Genomic DNA, 21,073 nt, shown 5'->3' with positions numbered 1-21,073 from the left:
ATGCACAGGAATGGAGTTCCGGCTGGCTCCCAAGTTGGCCACGCCCAGCAGGAACTCAGTATAATAGGTCACACCCAACAGCAGAAACTCATTAGGATTGGCTACATTAGGGGTGTGTGGCCTAACATGCAAAGGAGTTCCTGCTACAAAAAAAAAAGCCCTGGGTTTTGACAACAAACAAGTTAAACAGAATAACAAGCAAAAGGTGGGTGTGGCTGGATAACCACACTTCTGGTAACATGGGGGTGCGGCCTAATGCGCTAATGAGCTATGCTGTCAGGGGTGTGGCCCAATATGCTAATGAGTTCCTGCTGTTGGGTGTGGCCTATTATGCTAATGAGTTCCTGCTGGGCTTTTTCTACAAAAAGAGTCCTATAGTAACCTAAGACCTAACTCAAAGAATAGCATCTGGGCAAGTGTGAAAACTTGGCGTCAGGATGCTCCCTTGAAGTGCAGATGAAGCTTGGCCATTCCTCTGGTCATCAAAGGTCCATCTGGCAGGAAATGCCAATGTAGAAATAAAGCAGAGATGTGGCGTGAGTGACCACAAACAATTCAGCAATGGGGGCTGCTTCTTCTCAAGTTGTTGTTTTTGCTGACAATAATGGAGATGTGTGCTTCCTCACCAGGTTGGTAGCTGTGTAGCTGAAACCTCATTCATGTGTTAAGGCTTATGCAGACAGCTTCCATGTGTAGTATCACAACAGGTGACTTGTACAGCTTTCTGAGCCTATGTGTGTGCGTGCACAGTCCATTGTGTGTGTAGCAATAAACATAGTCCATAACGCAAATATTAAGTTCATTCCTTAACAATATATGGAATATAATTGCATATAATCACTTCGTATTGTAATTTTATTGATTCTCTTTGTTTCGAGCTGTCTAGCAGGTATTATTATATACCAGATTATTGTGGGCATCTTTTTAATGCACTTAAACTCTTTCTCTCTTTTGGTGTGCTTCGTTAGACTTTAGACACTGCTCATCCTTCCTCTTTCTTATTCTCACTTTCAAAAGTTTAGAGACAATTAGTAAGTGGATTTGCCTGAACCCTTAATCGAACGCTAAGGACGTGGTGAAAAATTATTTCCATGGGTCTATCAGTGGTGGTTCACCATATTAGTTAAATGGATGCACCACATTCAGAAGCAGTTTGACTCATTTATGCCACATCTCTCTTAGAGATGTGAACATTAAGTGTTTAAACAATGAGGTGAAAGGATTCATTCACTATTTACATGTTGTGGTGCATGTTTTCCAAAGCCTGGGAAACTCACCAAGGTTTACCTGCGCATTCCAGGATGGCCTGTACCCGCAGGACATGTGTTTTCCAAGGCTGGCCTTATGGGGAATCGTCTGTACTCCAGACTGATGCCAGACCACATTAACATGTTGATTTTTCTGGACAAAAATTAATAGCAGCAGAGCTGATAATATTGATTGTAGCCTGCCTTTCCTCTTGGCTGAGGGCGGCTTACAGTAATAACCACAACATGACAAAAGGAAACCAAAGTAAAACAACAAACCCCAAATACCTCCCCCCCCCCCAAAATGCTTGCTGTTTATAGCCTATCGAAAGTCCAGGCCAACATTCAGGCCTCACAGCATCCCCTGAAGATCTCCAACGGGGACACCCTCCACACCTCTTTGGGGAGCCCATTCCACAGAGGGGGAGCCATCATAGAAAAAAGCCCAGTCTCTGGCCAGCAGGTGGCAGCCCAAACACCATAGTGGCACACAGGAATATAATAAGATGTAAGGATATGTATGTAAGCTTAGGGTTGCCAACTTGCAGTTGGGAAATTCCTGGAGATTTGGGAGTAGACCCTGGGAAGGGTGGGATTTGGGGAGGAGAGGGAGCTCAGTGGGGTATAATTATACCCAAGGCTATTTTTGGGCAGGAACGCACAGGAACAGAGTTCCGGCTGGCTCCCAAGCTGGCCACGCCCAGCAGGAACTCATTAGCATAATAGGCCACACCCAACAGCAGAAACTCATTAGGATTGGCTACATTAGGGGTGTGTGGCCTAACATGCAAAGGCGTTCCTGCTACAAAAAAAGGCCCTGGGTTTGGACAACAAACAAGGTAAACAGAATAAGAAACGAAAGGTGGGTTTGGCTGGATAACCACACTTCTGGTAACATGAGGGTGTGGCCTAATGTGCTAATGAGCTGTGCTGTCAGGGGTGTGGCCCAATATGCTAATGAGTTCCTGCTGTTGGGTGTGGCCTATTATGCTAATGAGTTCCTGCTGGGCTTTTTCTACAAAAAGAGCCCTGAATACCCACTGAAGTGGCTCCCCCCCCCAACCCTGCCCTCCAAAGCTATCTTTTTCTCCAGGGGAACTGATCGCTGTTGTCTGAAGATCTGTTGTAACTCCAGGAGATCTGGAGTCTGGCAACCCTAGGCTAAATTGTTTGTGATCTTGTTAAATGTTTAAATGATAGGGTTGTGGGTTTTTTTTTTGATAGTTTAAAGGTTGTTTGATTAAACGAAATGGACATACTAACATCCTCTCCGACTATCAGATGCTAGAGGAGAGGAGGAAATGTGTGAATTCAGGGCGGGAGCACTTTTGGATGTCTCGATTGCCTTGTGGGGGCCCAACATGCCTGCTGTCTCATTTTCTCATTCACATATGAAGCAGGGGAGGCTTCTGTCCTAAACCAAACTGGAGTGTGCCAGTGAGGGAAGCCCTGTCTTCACCCCTCCCACTTCACACACGGCCATCTGCAGTCTGAAGCATATCTTCTCCTTGCATGGTTCCAGTTCTAGGGGATGTCTGGGGTGGAAGAGAGAGGACCCGAGCACAACAAGAGTTCCCTCAGTTAAACAAAAGAAAATATTCTACCCACACATGAGCCCATGTCTTGAGAATCCCCTTTCCTTTTTTTTTTTTTGCACCCCCCCTTTTTTTTGCAGAAGCGTCTGACTGGCCACCATTGCATGACTAGAAGGCCCTTAGTCTGAAATAACAAGGCAATTCTTATGTTCTTAATTATGGTCATAAGCCAGTGATCTAAATGTATTACCTATAAATATTTCACCAACATGTCCCATCTGGCCTTCGTTGAAACCCATTCTTACCCAGCACCTTTACGTCTGAGTAATTTGTTTTGATTACATGGTCCCTGATTTAATTTTAAATATTTATTCCAGATCACATAGTTCGAATACAATGCAGGGCATGGCTCATCTTGCTAAGAGCACCTAAACCTGATGAGATCCCGTTTTGTTTTGGTGAAGTGGTGCCATTATTTTATGTAATAGCTGGATATTCCAAACATGCATGGGGAAGATGCATCTTAGAGTCAGGCTAGAAGTACAAAAACCTAGTTCCTGGTTTTCTTAGGGAAAAGCAGCTTCTTGAGAGGACCGTTTGAAGCAGAGAGGCGCCTGAAACTCCTGGGGTGGGGGAAGAAAAGCAATCTGGGGGAGTAGCTGGAAAAGAAGAACAGTGGCTGCACCTCTTCTTTTCCACTTAGAATCATAGAATATTAGAGTTGGAAGGACATTGCAGGTCATCTAGTCCAACCCCCTGCACTCTGCAGGAGCATAGTCGAAAGACAGCCCTACAACATACCCGAAAGATGGTCGTCCAGCCTCTGCTTGAAAACGTCCAGCGAAGGAGCATCCACCACCTCCCGAGGCAGTCTGTTCCACTGCTCAACCACTCTTACAGTTAGGAAGTCTCTCCTGATATTTAGCCGGTAACGACTCCCTTGAAATTTCCACCCATTAGATCTAGTCTTGCAATCCGGAGCAAGAGAGAATAGATCTGCTCCATCTTCTACATGACAGCCCTTCGAATATTTGAAGACTGCAATCATGTCCCCTCTAAGCCTTCTCGTTCCCAGACTAAACATACCCAACTCTTTCAGCCTTTCCTCATAAGGCTTGGATTCCAACCCTCTCACCATCCTGGTTGCCCTCTTCTGTACACCTATTTCTGTACACTTCTGGACTTCTGGACTCCAAACCAGTGCAGCAAAAACGACTGTATTCTAATAGAGCAGGATCTTAGTCCACTAGTGCCTTAGAGTTAATTGGTTATTTTTTGTTGTTGTTAGTTATTACGACAAGTCATATACAATGGATGTATTTGATCACAACATACGATTTGCATATATATATAGCATTATATGTTGACAAGTATTGCCATTATCTTGTAATAAGGAATAAGGCATTATGTATATGGCGTTAATAATATTTGTTTTCTCACTGTATTTTTTTATGAATAAAATAATAAAAAAGTTAAAAAAAAAAAAAAGACGAACAAGCTTTCGAGGGGCGAAGGTTTTCAGAGTCAAAGCCCTCTTTGAGCTTTGACTCTCTGCAGCTGACACCCTTGTTGGCCTTTAAGGTGCTACTGGGCTTAAATCTTGCTCAAATCTAGACTCACATCTGGACTCAAGTCTAGTGCAGGCCAACATGTCGGGTTGCCAGCTCTGGGTTGGGAAATACCCAGAGATTTGGGGGGGGGGAAGGGGGAGCCTGAGAAGCTGGGGAGGGTTTGGGAAGAGGAGGTAATTCAATGGAGTATCAGGGGTCATTTCGTAGACAAAGAGGTGCCGGAGCTCATTAGCACAACTCATTAGCATAACTTATTTGCATATGCCACACCCCCTGACATCACCGGAAGTGTGTCAGAAGGCAACACCCACCGCTCAGTCTCCACTGGACTGTTTTGGATTGCTAGCTATGGGGGGGGGGGTTTCCCCATACAGATCTGCCCTCACAGAGGAGGGAGATTGTTTTGGATTGCTATCTGTGGGGGGGGGGGGGCTCTGCAACTTACCTGGCTGCTTCTTGCTCTGACTGAGGGCTGCTGGGAGCAGGGGGTGGGGCTTGTTGCATGTGCCCGCCCCCTGGGCTCTTTACTGCCGGAGCGCCGCTCCTGTGCGCTCCTGCAGGAAATGACCCCTGTGGAGTATAATGCCATAGAGTCCACCTTCCAAAGCGGCCACTGTCTCCAAGTGAACTGATCTCTGTCACCTGGAGATCAGTTGTAATCACTGAAGATCTCCAGCCACCACCTGGAGACTGGCAACCCCACCAACATGGCTGCCCACCCGAAACTTTTAATAGTAACAGTCTTCAAGGTACGTTGTATGTATCTGCATGAAGTGTGTAGCTCTGCCCACAGACATTGGTATATTGTTTTAGCAATATGGTAGGCACTGGAATGTGTCTCCTTCCTGCAGTCTTCTGATAATACTAGAAGTCTGAGGAGCTGTCAAATGCCAGCTAGTTCTTCCTGTGGATGTGGGGCAATGCTGATGCAGGAAGAAGACTCTTCCCATGCAGATATTCCACAAGCAATGACTGCACAGGCACACTAACCGGAATCCTCCTTGCTGATTGACCCAGGGCTGCTGACAGCAGCCATAGGGCCTTGGACAAAGAGCAAAGGCATTCCAGCACAGCTAAACTTCACTGTGTTGGCTGTCGGAGAGCCACAGCTCAGGGCCCTCAATCTGCTTTTGGGCCCAGGAATTTTGTCCCCTTCTCTCTGCAGACCTGGGTTGACCAGACCCAAGGCAGTGGCCCAGTTGCAGTCTGTTTCCAGACGCCTGTCCCAAGTCCTTACAGAACTTGATATACTTCAGGCTTCTCTGATTTATGCCTGTAGGCTAGCCCAATCTCATCAGATCTCCAAAGCCAAGCAGGGTTGGCCCTGGTCACTACTTGGATGGGAGACCTCCAAGGAAATCCAGGGTCCCTGCATCACCCCCCAGTGCCTGTGTTCCCTCTAAGCTGAGTTTGTGTGAGCTAACTCACAGTTTTTCAGCCTCCGGCTCACACATTTCTGTGTTAGCTCAGGAAGGATGGCTCCAGAACAAACTAATTTATGCAGTAGCCAAATCACTCACTCACAGTTTTAATGCCAGTAGCTCACAAAGTAGAATTTTTGCTCACAAGACTCCACAGCTTAGAGGGAGCGTTGCCCCCCACCCCAGCCAGAAGCCTGTTCAGATAGCCAGTGCCACGAAACGTGTCTGGGTTGCAGCTTCTCCGTAACGATTACAAGAAGTTTCACTGTGAGATTAAATACAATTAAAGGGAAAACACTTTGAAAACTCTTTGCTAACACATCCTACTTCAAAACCCTTTGCAGGTCAAGCTAATTGCTTAAAATTAAATGAAACAAAGCTTATAAGCAAGATGACAGTTTTCAACAATGTGGGTTGAGGGGAGATGGGGCCAAACTAGGTATTGTATTAAACAAAAGATAAGCTGAAGAAATACATAAAAGTCAACAAATGAGAGAAGAGCACGCTGGGAGAGAAGAGCTTTCAGCAACATCCACTAAGGGAACTATTGGGTCAAACTAGATTTTGCACACATAACAAGAACTAGAGAAGAGCATGCAGTAAATAAACAAGCGGTGTGCATTTACACTAAGGGCTTTCAGCAGTGTGTGGGTGAGGAGATGTAGAGACCAAACTAGACCTGTTAAAAAATAATAAAAGCAGCCGGGGGATTGATGCTGTGGCGGGTGTGGGTGTGATTACCAGTGTGGTTTCCACACCAAAAAAATAGTGGCTTGTAAGAGATTTATATAAATGGAAATGTGGCACAGGAGGTGAAGATGTAACCCCTCTGAAACAGTACCCCGATCCAATAAGCTGCTCCCGTGCAGCTTTTAACATTAACAAATGCAGAAAACCCCACTGTCTCATCTAGCTTGACTTTTAGACATCTGTTCTAGACATGAGAATAAAGGGTATAATACCGAGGGTTGCAAAGTGGCCAGTTTTTGCTGGCATGACCAGTTTTTCCTATTTTGGCCCTTTGCCAGATGATTTATTTTTTGGGGGGTATAATGGAGATAAGTCAATTTGTAATCGTTTCATGTTGTTTAAAGCACAAGAGTCTGCTGTGTGGCGGCCTTAAGATCTCTGCAGGCAATGGCAAACCACCTCTGTTTGTCTCTTGCCTTGAAAATCCTGTGGGGTGACCCCAAGCTGGCCATGATTTGATGGCACTTTCCACCACACAGTCTATCCTCACTCCTAGAGAAGGAGAAGGTTCTCTTGGGATTCAGCTGCCTCTTTGAAATCAGGACTCACTATAGGCCAGAGGTATCAAACTCATTTGTTACGAGGGTCGGATCTGACATAAATGTCACTTTGTTGGGCCAGGCCATGTGTGGCATGAAACATAATGCCAGGTACTGAAGATAGAAACTGTATGAAGGACAGCAGCTTGGAAACTCCAAGTTGGTGTATCCTCACTGCAAGGCCCCCTGGGCTGGGGAGGGGTGTGTGAAGAGGAAAACCCACGTAGGCAGGCTGGAGAGGCAGCAGTGCAGCACTGGGCAAATGCTCCCACAATGCTTGACTGCTGTAGACAAGGCTGTTCTGCCATGCTGAAGCCACAATGGAGTGGCTCCGCCCACACACACACCCAGCACCCCCTCCTTTGCATCAGTTGTTCATGGGCCGCATAAGAGCCCTGGAGGGGCCGAATCCGGCCCCCGGGCCTTATGTGTGACACCCCTGCTGTAGGCATTTTGGTGCTCTGTATGGAATACTAAAAATGTATGCTCTCACTGTCCCTGTATACTGGACCTGTTCTCTGACGGCTTTTAATGGAAATTTTAAGAACCTATTTTAAAAACACTGATTGTATGAATTGATAGAGTTGCCATTCTTTGGGCTTCAGCCTCCAGAAGTTAACTTTCGAGGCATGGTGGGGAGGCTTCCTGGGCAGATGGATATAAATCCAGACCTACAGATATTTAAAAAATGCTGCTCTGCTGACGTTCCCTGCCTTGCCCCCTCCCCAGAAGCCTGTTCCGATAGTCAGTGCCACTTAGGCTTGCCAAGTCCCCCCAGGGGGCGGGTAAAGCCCCGCCCGAGAGGCCCGTTACCCGACGCCAGCAAATCGGGCGCTGGGGGGAACTCCACCCCTTTTCCGCACATGTCCCCAGTGTGATGATGTCACCCAGAGGTGACATCATCACGCTGGCCACGTTGGGGACAGGACGCTCAATGATTTGAGGAAAAACTCTATGGTTTTCCCTTGAATCCTAGTGGCCCCGCCCCCAACGTGCCGACGCGATGACGTAACTTCCGGGTGGCATCATCATGGCAGCGCACGCGCTTCGCGTGTGCACATGGGCTCCTGGACCGGCGCAGGACTCCCCCGAGTTAAGTTAATTTGGACTTGGCAACCCTAGTGCCACTGAACATGTCTGAGTTGCAGCTTCTCTGTAACGATCACAACAAGTTTCACTGTGAGATTAAATACAATTAAATGGGAAAACTCTTTTGATCAGCTTACTAACACATCCTGCTTCAAAAGCCTTTGCAGGTCAAGCTAATTTCTGCAAAATAAATAAAACAAAGCATACAGCAAGAAGAAAATTTTCAACAATGTGGGTTGAGGGGACATGGGGGCCAAAGTTGGTATTTTGTTTAAACAAAAGAGAAGCAGAAGAAATACACAAAGTCAACAAAGGAGAGAGGAGCATACTGTGCAGCATGCCCTAGGCTTGCAGCCAGTTTTAACTTTCACTTTCAGATCAGTTTTTTGTGTGCCTCAAAACCCACTTCTCTAAACACTGCGGCTGTTTTGGGCTGCCTCTGCTACTTCCCATCCCTTCCTGATATGTTGTGAGCCAGAGAGACAGAAAGAGAGCTGCGCCCCATCGAGGAACCGGTATGTTCTGCTGACTTTGCCTTTGACCCCTTAGTTTTGCCCTTTGACCCTTCTGCTCAGCCTGGGTACATGGGCTCTACCCTTGATCCCACTGAGCTCCACAACTTGTCCCTTCCAAGAACCGGCAGCCCTAAGGTTGTAACAGAAACTCAAGCACATCTGTACTTCCATCTGTGCGATGTAGTTTGGGTAATGTAACACCTTTCCCCCCCCATAGCTTCTAAATTCTTCCCCCTCCCTCCCTACCAGATTCCACCATGCCAGTGATCTAAATCAATTGCCAAAGCACTGTTACAGCACATAAAGACTTCTGGAGCATGTTTTGGGAGAAGGAGAGAAGATATACTGATCTATCCCACCTTTCTACGTAGCTCTTGCTTGGCAGCAGCTAATTGTTCATCTTCTGCCATATGGATTGTAGTTAAGGTGTTTGAAGTATGGGGGGCACACAAGAAATGCAAGGCAGCCATGTGGTTTAATTCTGATTTGAAATTCCAATCAGAGACCTCAGCCAGGCATCCATCTTGGAACACCATCCCCAGGAGCATGCTCAGTTTTATTTGGCTGGACTATTTTGTCTTTTTGCAAGTGGCGGCAGTAGCCATGAAACTACCTGTTGCGTCTGTGTGCAAGGTGAGTTGAGTTGTTCAGTCGCACAGTCGAGTCCGACTCTTTGCAACCCCATGGACCAGATCATGCCAGGCCTTCTGGTCTTCCACCATCCTCTGAAGTTGGCTCAACTTCATGTTCGTTGCATCTATGACACTGTCTAACCATCTCATCCTTTGCCGTCCCCGTCTTTTTAAAAAAAAACACGTTTATTTTCAGTTTTCCAACATACATTCATACCTCTATTTACACTTTACATTTGGGGGTTTACAAGTTTACCTCATACCATTTTATGGCTTTTTGCCATTTCTGATTAAATTTGTCCTCTAATTTTCCAGCCATCAACATATTCAATTTATCCATTTCCATTATCTCAAAAAGTTTATCAATCATTTCTTCCTTATTTGGTATAGTATCTGATTTCCAGTTTCTCGCAATACATATTCTTGCCATTGTAATTAGATAAACAATAATACATTTTTCATTATATTTAATGCCATTGGGTATAATATTTAATAGAAAAATTTCTAGGCGTAAAGGTAAATCTATTTCTGTGATATCTTTTATCAACTGTCTAGTAGTCCTCCAAAATCTCTGAATTTTATCACAGTTCCACCAGATATGTAGGTATGTTCCTCTATTATTTTTACACCTCCAGCAGTTTCCAGAAACAGCTACGTAACACTTTTGCAACCTATCTGGGGTCCAGTGCCACCTATAATTCATTTTTATTATATTTTCTTTATAAGGTATTGATCTTAATAGCTTAATTGATTCCCAAGATTTTTCCCATTCTTCTCTCTGAAGCTTACGCCCCAGATCTCTTTCCCATTTGATCATGAATGATCAAAACGTCCCCGTCTTCTTTGACCTTCAATCTTTCCCAGCATCAGGGTCTTCTCCAGTGAGTGCTCCAGTGAGTGCAAGGTGAGGACTTGTATTAATAAACTATTTGAGGTATGGTGAGCAGGAGGGTCCATCCTGGCTATTTCTAGCAGAACTTTTTCCCTCCCAGGTCACATTGGGGAAGCTGGCCAGATGTTTTAACAGAATCTTCTGGAGATAGGAAATAAGCAGAAAAGGGGCTTATTTCAAACTTTAATTTATTGACAAGATCAGTATTCATTCATTCATTTATTTGGGGGGTTGTGTGTGTGTGTACGTGTTTGCGAGCCTGGAAGTCATGGGGACTTCTGGTGACCCCTAGTGAGGCTACACGTTTCAGAGAGGTGGCTCGATATTACCTGTCTCTGCGTCCCGGTCCTGGTATTCCTTGGACTTGGACTTGCCAACTACTTGCCAGGGTCAGCCCTGCTTAGCTTCTAAGATTTGAGAAGATCAGACTTGCCTGGGCTATCCACGTCAGGGCAAGATCAGTATTTGTTAACTTCAATTTTCAAATAAAGGGCTGAAACATAAACTGGTATAGTCTTGTGCACAAATTAGGCAATTAATTTGAGAGCGGCGACCGTGTTAGTCTGCTGTAGAGGAACTAAAGAGCCAGTTTGGTATAGTGGTTAAGTGTGCGGACTCTAATCTGAGAGAACCGGGTTTAATTCCCCACTCCTCCACTTGCACCTGGCTGGATGGCCTTGGGCAAGCCGTAGCTCTGATAAGAGCTGTTCTTGAAAAAGAGCAGTTTCTGTCAAGAGCTCTCTCAGCCCCACCTACCTCACAGGGTGTCTGTTGTGGGGAGGGGGAGGGAAAGGAGTTTGTAAGCCGCTCTGGGACTCCTCCAGGTGGTGAACGGCAGGGTATAAATCCAACCTCTTCTTCTCTTCTTCTTCTTCTACAAAGGCATCTTGTGCCATCATAATGCTGAATCCTTATTGTAGCATAAGCTTCATGTCTTGATCCTACTTCAAACAGGCACCACTGCACGTATAGAATTAAAACCCTCCCCAAGCCAATGAGCCAGCGTTCTGGCCTCAGGCTTCCAGGTCTGCTGGTCTCCTCAAGAGCCAGGGCTTTCCCTGCAGAAGATCGTGTAGCAAGGTCTGTCACTGGATCTAGCACACAAAGGTTGTGACCTTGCGAACAGGTTGCTCCAGCAAGGCTGTGGGCCCAGGACTCAGCCTAAATAGACTGGGAGGCCATTGACCCCAGCTGCACTGCCTGCAGGTGCTGGAGTTCCTGGGGCTGCATTGTGCTCTGGCCAGGATCCTGCAAATTTATTCATTTATTTATTGTATGCCAGAGTTACACACAAGAAGTACATAATAGAAAATACGTAACCAAGTTGATACAATTGGCATGCAGACCAACTGGGCAATCCCTCTGAATATTAATATCTAAATTTTCAATCCACTCAGTCGCTGTTGGGGAGAATTTCATAGATTTCATAGAATGTTAGAGTTGGAAGGGACCTTGCCGGTCATCTAGTCCAACCCTCTGCATTCTGCAGGAGCATAGCCGAAAGATAGCCCTACAACATACCCGAAACATGGTTGTCCAGCCTCCACTTGAAAACGTACAGCAAAGTAGCACCCAGCACCTCCTGAGGCAGTCTGTTCCACTGCTCAACCACTCTTGCAGTTAGGAAGTCTCTCCTGATATTTAGCCAGTAATGACTCCCTTGTAATTTCCACTCATTAGATCTAGTCTTGCAATCTGGAGCAAGAGAGAATAGATCTGCTCCATCTTCTACATGACAGCCTTTCAAATACCTGAAGACTGCAATCATGTCCCCTCTAAGCCTTCTCTTTCCCAGGCTAAATATACCCGAGTCTTTCAGCCTTTCCTCATAAAACTTGGATTCCAACCCTCTCACCATCCTGGTTGCCCTTTTCTGGACACCCTCGAGCTCATCAACATCCTTCCTAAAATGTGGTGCCCAGAACTGGACACAGTACTCCAGGTGAGACCTGACTATAGCAGAAAAGAGCGGAACCACGACCTCCCGTGATCTGGACACAATGCTTCTGTTAATGCATCCTATGATTGCATTAGCTTTCTTTGCAGTCAGATCACACTGCAGGCTCATGTTTAGCTTGTGATCAACCAGAACACCCAGATCCCTTTCACATCTGCCGCTGTCAAGCCAAGTCCCTCCCATTCTATATCTGTGCCTTTGATTTTTTGTACCTAAGTGTAGGACCTTGCACTTATCTCTATTGAAGGTTATTTTATTTGTCTCAGCCCACTGTTCCAGCCTATCTAGATCATTTTGAATCATGACTCTATCTTCTTCAGAATTAGCAATCCCACCCAGCTTCATGTCATCTGCAAATTTGATAAGCATCCCCTCTATGTCTTCCTCCAGGTCATTTATAAAAACATTGAACAACACCGGGCCTAGGCCCGAGATCTGTGGCACTCCCCTCGAGACTTCCCTCCACGTAGACGCAGAGCCATTTACAAACACTTGTTGGGTATGATTTTTCAACCAACCATGAATCCATCCAACGGCGGTACCATCCAGCCCACACTTAACCATCTTATCCTCAAGGATATCATGAGAAACTCTGTCAAATCAGAGAGATCCATCCCATCTCCCTGGAAAGCACAATGCTCAATTATAGCTTGCCTCCTCCTGGTGCACCCTCGATTACGCTAAAGAGCTAGAACTTCTGGCAGCCAGACAATTGTAGGATCTCCTGACCACAGTACACATGTGGATCCTGCAAAGAGCTACCACGGCCAGAGCAACAGTTGGATTGCATGCAGCCAGTCTGGTGCTTTGCTTCCTCCTGGACAGCTGTTCAGCTCCTCCTGGGCAGCTGTTAGGAGCATAAGAGAAGCCAATGTTGGATCAGGCCAATGGCCCATTTAGTCCAACACTGTCACACAGTGGTCAAAAATACCATAACAACTCATAACAACGAACAAAATAACATATAAATAGCAAACTGTTATAAGCAAGAACTCTACAAGTATATTGTGACATTAACTCTAACAGTACTAACATTTTAACTAAAAGTGATAAGATCTCCTCCTCTTGGGGTTTTAGATAGTGTGGTTTGTTTTTCTTTCTCCTTAGATGTAGTCCCTTCCCTATTATTTCTTTGTAGTTTATGTAGTTTTGCAAAATAAAAAATATCCCTCCGGGGATTTAAAACAAAAAACAAAAAACCAGGTGCCATCAGGAGGTCCAGCAGTGGGGCCATGACACTAGAAGCCCTCCCACTGTTGCCTCCCCCAAGCACCAAGAATACAGAACATCACTTGCCCCAGCCTGAGAGTCCCTATCTATACCTTGTGGCTAATAGCCACTGATGGACTTCTGTTCCATATGCTTATCTAATTCCCTCTTGAAGCTGCCCATGCTTGTAGCCGCCGCCACCTCCTGTGGCAGTGAATTCCATGTGTTAAACACTCTTTGGGTGAAGTACTTCCTTTTATCAGTTCAAACCTGACTGCTCAGCCCACGAGTTCTTATATTGTGAGAAAGAGAAAAAAGCACTTCTTTCTCGACCTGCTCTATCTCGTGCATAATCTTATAAACCTTGATCATGTCACCCCTCAGCTGTGATTTCTCGAAGCTAAAGAGTCCCAAGCGCTTTAACCTTCCTTCATAGGGAAAGTGTTCCAACTCTTTTATCATTCTAATTGCCCTTTTCTTCACTTTTTCCAATGCTATAATATCCTTTTTGAGGTGTGGTGACCAGAACTGTACACAGTACTCCAAATGAGGCCACACCATTGATTTATACAGCGGCATTATGATACTGGCGGATTTGTTTTCAATTCCCTTCCTAATAATCCCCAGCATAGTGTTAGCCTTTTTTATTGCAGTCGCACACTGTCTAGACATTTTCATTGAGTTATCTGTTATGACTCCAAGATCTCTCTCTTGGTCAGTCTCTGCCAGTTCGGACCTCATCAACGTGTATTTATAGTTAGCATTTTTGGCTCCAATGTGTATCACTTTGCACTTGGCCACATTGAACCCCATTTGCCACGTTGACGCCCACTCGCCCATCCTCGACAGATCCCTTTGGAGTGCCTCAGAATCCTCCCCGGTTCTCACCACCCTGAACAACTTCGTGTCCTCTGCAAATTTAGCCAATTCTGTTCCTACAAAGTAGGAGAGGATCCTGAGGGCTAGAGGCCTGGGCTAGAGTCCTGCATGGCAGAGGCTTGGTGGCGGCCTCAGGGGCCGGTGGCAAGACTTCTCTTGCAGGTTCTCGCAGGGTGGTCTCTGGTGCTGGTGGTTCATTGGTTCTCCTGGCCCCCCTCAGCCACCAACCTTGGCTCCTCAGATCCCTCCCTTGAGGACCCCGGGACAGAGTCACTGAGCTGGTTGGAAGGGTTGTGACAGCCAGCAATGGAACTTGATAGAAACACTATTCTGGAAAGAGACCTACCCTCATCGTTCTCTTCAGTGGCAAGATCTGTTTCGAACTACCAGTTGGAACATGTCCCCATTACATTTGTACCTCCCAAACCACTGTCTCCTCATTGTCCCCGTTCCTCTTGTTTTTGGTGAACACCAAGCCAGACAGACGGGTAGAAGAATAATGGCAAATTCTGAAGATTTCAAAATAGTCTTGATTGTTGTTATCTATTCCAAAAGCTTGTGCTTGAAACATTGACTAGATGTGTTGTACGAGTTATATAAAATTGCATCCTTACCCCTTGATAGCTAACTGGAAAGTTGTACAATGTTGGTGGGGTGGGGTGGGGGAATCATAATTCCAGCTGTTACAGAGTGTAAATCAAAGTACTGATATCCACCTGAAGTCTGAAGTTTGCAAATTGCCTCCGACAACAGCTCTGAGGGCAAAATGAATTGTATCGTTAATCTCACGGCGAAGCGAAGTTTGAAATGATGAAGATACGAAGAGGAACACTTTTAACTCTTTACCCGTTCATAAAAGAGTCAAGATCATGTGAACATTTCACCACTTGAAAGTACTTCCCACAAATCCCCTCTTTTTCTGTGCTGATCTTAAATCCTGACAAACTAAAGAATGAAGAGGTAATTTCACTCAGCTCTAGAGCTTTGATATTTTCTGGGGAAAGTCACGGGAGTCTTAAGGAATATTGAAGTGAACCCCCAAATGCAAAGTTTTTGGAAAACAAAATCACCACTCATCTAAGGAAATTTCAGAAGGTGGCTTGTTCGCCGCCCTGGGCCGTACGGGTAGGGAGGGATATAAATCCCAATATAAATAAATAAAATAAAATAAACTTTATCCTATATTCTTTTGTAGCTGGCTGCTGGGGTGCATAGAGAGGTTTGTACCATTATTGTCACCAAGGCATCACAACCAGATCCAGACTGCATCTGAATAAAGAATTCTGAGCCAACCTTGGTAAATCCAAATGCTTCTAGACAGATTCATATGCTAGATACCAACATAGGGTATAAATATGGCATCACTTTGATCGAATGCACAGGAAATCACAAGTGGATTGTGGATCCTTCACTCTGATCATGAATATCCCTTAATCCGTACAGAGGTTTCCCCAGAGTCATACAGACCAGGAACAATTATAATGTGAATTAAGATAAATCAGCTACCTCAGTTTCTCTTATTCAAGTGGAGTTGGATGGGTTCATGAAGAGATGGCCAGTGGGGTGCTTTTGAGGTCCTCAAGAAGAAAGCCAGTAATTCCTTTCCAAAGAAAGGAATGTCTGAATTGGTCCTCAGTGTGGGTATTATCCTGTATCACAGTTAAAATCAGCTCGAGAGAAGGCTTCCTGGAAGATAATTCATGCCTCTCCAGCCCAGTCCTCTTGCATCCATGGAGAGGCCTGCAAAGAATCCCTTGCTGACCAGAAAGGACAGCTCATTGACCAAGTCTGCTTTTCACATTAGAATTGCAGAGTAGCCATGTTTGTTTGTCGCAGCAAAAATAAACAAGTGTTTAGTGGCGCTGTAAAGAATAACAGTGTGTTATTCCAGCATAAGCTTTTCCAGAATAGAGTTATTTGTTTACTAGGAATAAGGTCTGTTGTGTAAATAAATACAACAAGCTCTAGAAAGAGGCTCTGGGAAAGTGCCAAGGCCTTGGGCACTCAGCATCAATTGTATTGTATTGAATTTATTGTTGTGAGCCGCCCTGAGCCCACTTGTGGGAAGGGTGGGATATAAATCAAAATAATAAACAAACAAACCAACAACAGAGCATAGAGGTTGAGGCCTTCCCCTGATAAGAATATAAGAAGAGCCTTGCTGGATCAGACCAATAGTCCATCTAGTCCAGGATCCTGTCTCACACAGTGGCCAACCAGTTCCTCTGGACAGCCAACAACAGGGCATAGAGGCTGAGACCTTCCCCTGATAAAAAACATCAGAAGAGCCCTGCTGGATCAGACCAATAGTCCATCTAGTCCAGTGTCCTGTCTCACACAGTGGCCAACCAGTTCCTCTGGACAGCCAACAACACGGCATAGAGGCTGAGACCTTCCCCTGATAAAAAACATCAGAAGAGCCCTGCTGGATCAGACCAATAGTCCATCTAGTCCAGCATCTTGTCTCACACAGTGGCCAACCAGTTCCTCTGGACAGCCAACAACAGGGCATAGAGGCTGAGACCTTCCCCTGATAAAAAACATCAGAAGAGCCCTGCTGGATCAGACCAATAGTTCATCTAGTCCAGTGTCCTGTCTCACACAGTGGCCAACCAGTTCCTCTGGACAGCCAACAACAGGGCATAGAGGTCAAGGCCTGCCCTTGATAAGAACATCAGAAGAGCCCTGCGGGATCAGACCAACAGTCCATCTAGTCCAGCATCCTGTCTCACATGGCGGCCAATCAGTTCCTCTGGATGGCCAACAACACGGCATAGAGGCCGAGGCCTTCCCCTGATGTTGCCTCTTGGCACTGGGATTCAGAGATTTATTGCCTCTTAATGTGGAGGTTCCCTTTAGTCACCATGGCTAGTGGCCACTATGCTGGAATCAAATGCTGCTGGTCTTCAAGGTGCTGCGAGGTTGTGATAAAAATTTAATCAGATTTTAGCTTAGCCAGCAACTGGATTTTCGAAACAAACTTCAGTGAGATCAGAGGGCAGGAGAATTTCCTGGGTTTACTGGAAACAGGAGGAAGGCCTGTCCTTGAGTGAAGATCACTAGCCCAGATGGAGCCAACTGAACCCTAAGAAACTGGCAAGGAAGCAGGCAAGTTACAAGCGGAGGCCGAACCGAGCAAGGGCTTGAAGGAGGAAGGAAGATCATTTGCTGTGCTCCCTGTGAAAAAGAATTGCAGTTTTTCTCTGGACTGACCTTTATTGAGTTTTCTTTATTTACAGCGACGTGTACTGACATTTGTACAATTTCATACTTGTCTGGAGAGAAAGCCAGAAACATTTAGTTTCAAATTTTGTAATCCCTGTCCAGCACACACACTCGCACATATTGCTGTGCTACATTACTTCATTGTTATATGTCTGGATTAATGTTGCTCTTGTAACACTGGTTGGACACGTATCAGTTGGATGAGTGACATGGCTTCTTCCCAACTTGGCCCAGGGCTCTGGGAGTCTAATGATGCTGGACTAGGAAGTTCCCAGGAGTCTTTGCGATTTTGGTTGCTGGTGTGCCTTGGGATCCATCCATGCAGAAGGGATCCTAAGACAGTTCTGGGCAATGTGTGAATTGATCCTAAAGTTCACAGATGTAACAAATATCTTTACCCATACCACTAAAGTAGGGCATTTTAAAAGAAATTGTAACCGGGATGTGCATCCATTTCCAAGCTGTAATTTTGAGGGGGGGGGGGAATGTTTTTAAATAAGAGGAAGAGAGGAAGGATTCTGGAAAAAATATTCTTTTTATAGAACTTAAGGAAAATTATTTTGGTGATACTGCCCTCTTTAGGGCTCCTATGCAGCAAAAGCACTAGAGTTGGAAATATACTTGGGCAGTATCTTGTGTACTGTGGGTTGTGCAACGAGGTCACCTTCAACACACTTAAATGGAAATAAATTCCATTTAAGTCAGTAGGAATTGCTAACGAATAAAAATGTTCCAGGTCTTTTTGTACGTTTGTGCCACCTTGTGCGCATGCATTTCTAGGACTCGAACTTTCAGTACATTCAGATCTCAAGTGCTTGTGGTTGATCGTGTGACTGTTGTATGTCTTGTTTGTGTCCGCTGAGTGTCCAGCAACTAAGACTTGGACACACAACAGCTGCTTTAAAAAGGGCCTGACTCAGAGGGTTGGATTTTACCACTTTCCCCACAAATTTGTATCCAATTACCCTCCACACTGGAGCCCCCATCCCATGTGGTTTTCACCTGTGATGGTGGTCCCACGATCACCAGCATAGCCTTTTTGGTGGTCAGAAGGGGCCCTGGCTTCTTTTTTGTTCATTAGCAGAAAAGGAGATTGGACCCAACCCAGAGTGTTTACAACAATTCTCCTCCTCATATTGTGGATATGGGCTGAGATGTAGTGGCTGTCCTAATGCTACCCTTGTGAGTCCCCAACTGAGGCAAGGTTTAAACTGGGGGCTCACAGTTCAAGCACTTTGCCACAATGGGATATCACCATAACATCAGATCTGCGGTAAGAAAAATATTACAGGACACCACTGAAACTCAGAGATCTGAATCCCAGAGCAACCGCTTTCCACGTATTGGACAGCTTGCTGTGAGATTAAAGATGGAGAATTTATATCCATGCTGAGGGCCAAACAAGATAAAAGGCAACCAGTATGGTTCCCTTGAAAGTTCAGCTATTAGCTTGCGGGGGGGGGGGGGACATTTGAAAAAAATGGGTCAGGTTAGCCCCCATCCCCCGGCACGGCACAGCTGCTGTATACAAAAATAATCAAATAAAATGTTGGAGATCTGATGAGGGGGTCTTTCAGCATATCTCTGGTTTGATTGATAGCAGCCGAGGGAGGTTGTTTGAAGAAGTTCGGCATACGTTCTGCCCTTTCACCTTCACGTACTTTGCAAGTTGGAAGCATTCCTAAAATTTTGCCTTGTGAGACACAGCATGGGTGTTATAACTCTGAGGAACGCTAAGGCTGCTTTGCAGGTCTAGTGTTATAATTTAAGTAAAGGTTACTTAGGAGGAACCACCTCTCTCCCTTTGAGGTAAAAATTCCAGTGAGATTTCTGTCCTCACACGCACACAAACTGGCGTAGTGTAATATTTCCGAGACTGAGCTACGATTTGGGTAGCTATGGATTCAAACCTCCCTTTTGTCATCTTATTTGTTTAGATATTTATACCCTGCTTTTCTCCCTAGCTGAGGATGCCAAGTGACTTAAAAGGAGGCTGCAAATTTTGCTGCAAACGTGTTTTGTTGTCAAACTTGCCATATTTGAAAGGGGCAATAAGATGTGAGCTGATCGCTTGGGTTCCTCAGTTCCATGGCGAGCAGTGGCGCACACCCGCCAAACCAGTTTGCATTCGGTTCCCCCAAAACTGCATACGCAAAGATGCTGCTGATTTAAACTGATCGGTGGCCACTGGTGTCACTAAGGACCACTTCCATGACCCCCAAAAGATAGGCTTTTATTGAAACACAGCATTTATTGATGTCTGATTTATGTGATTCGTGAGTGATCTAATTTTTTTTTATTTCAGGGGTCCCCAGTGTGCTGGCCAGGAAAGCCCTGGAACCTGCCGACACTTTTCTTGGTGCCCACCAAGTGTTTTTTAGGAAGTGGGCTTGGCCAGGTGGGGCTTCCGATTGGCTGTGCATAATAAAAGGCATCAGGTTAAAGAGAAGTTTCTGCCTTAAATGTTGAAGAGTTACTATGAGAGCTATGCATAACCTCGCTCCCTGACATTTTGTTGCTGGGCCCGCCTCCTATGGAGGCCATTTTTCATTCTGCCTGCCTCCCTGTGTCAGAATTCAAGAGGTGCCCACTGGCTCAGTCCTCCCCGCTTTATCTTGCGTGTGTGACCACCATCTTGGTTAGAAAAAGTGGCTAGCCCAAGGGCACCTAGTGAGCTCCTATCGCAGAGTGGGGATTCAAACTTGGATCTCTCAGTTCCTTGTCTGATGCTTGTACTGCTACATCACTCTGGCTCTCTCATAATCTGTGTGGCTTTCTCAGTCTCTGCTCCCCCTCTCAATAATGATACTGGCCTACATGACCAGGTTGTCATAAGGATTACAACACAATAATGTATGTGAAAGGCATGGAACCCTTTCAAGCTCTTCTTAAATAGTAAAAAACGATGACTCTATTTTCCTTTGATATAGAGTCGCTTGACAAGTTGCTCTCGAGAAATGGGAGACAACAAAGGTGTTATTTTTTTCTGTTAAAATTCTTGTACGGCCGTGAACGTGGTTTTCTTTTCTTATGTGGTAGTTTGTATATCAAATGTACGTCAACAGATCTTTATAATATCATCTCAGTTTACGGGGGAGCTGAGTTATTCATTTTTATGAAAGCCTCAGGTATTATGGTGGCCCCATAAAAACACGTTGTAGGAAATTAATCATCCCGTTCTCCGATGCGGCGTTTGCATTACCTGTAATAAATAAACAACATATTAAATCCATGGAACTCTTCTCTGTGAAATAGATAAATTGCCACAAAACCAAAGACCGTATCTCAGTACAAGGCTGATAAAGAAACGGCTTTAAGATTCCTTTAGAAGTGACGTGCATGTTTGCATGGTCCAATTTTGGCACGCTTGCTACGTCAACATTAATATGACATCGATATTTTCTTTATGGCTGAGTGTCTCCCTGTCAGGGTGGCCACCAATCTAATGAGGGGGCCTTGCATTTCCTTCTCCGTTCCCTTGGTTGGTCCTCCTTGCCAATTAGGTAGCAGGGCCAGGAAAGACCTCTGCCAGAGACCCTGTAGAGCTGCTGCCATTCAGAGGAGGGGGGGGGGGAATATACTGGATGAGCTTCTTCTATAATGTCTTAACTA

The 21,073-nt window shown here is 45.4% G+C and overlaps 1 protein-coding gene across 2 annotated transcripts in view; it reads left to right on the top strand.

The window, feature by feature from the left end:
* The window catches only part of POU6F2 (POU class 6 homeobox 2), a 408,372-nt gene that overhangs the window by 57,605 nt on the left and 329,694 nt on the right, over window positions 1-21,073 (top strand). For both annotated transcript variants that reach the window (XM_015417914.1, XM_015417913.1), the window contains exon 3: window positions 14,478-14,499. In XM_015417914.1, the coding sequence (XP_015273400.1) occupies window positions 14,478-14,499 (22 nt within the window). The remainder of the gene's footprint in view (window positions 1-14,477; window positions 14,500-21,073) is intronic.

Source organism: Gekko japonicus, unplaced genomic scaffold, assembly GCF_001447785.1.
Source record: "Gekko japonicus isolate JY-2015 unplaced genomic scaffold, Gekko_japonicus_V1.1 scaffold708, whole genome shotgun sequence".
Classification (NCBI taxonomy): Eukaryota; Metazoa; Chordata; class Lepidosauria; order Squamata; family Gekkonidae; genus Gekko; species Gekko japonicus.
This window is presented reverse-complemented; position numbering and strand designations above follow the sequence as displayed.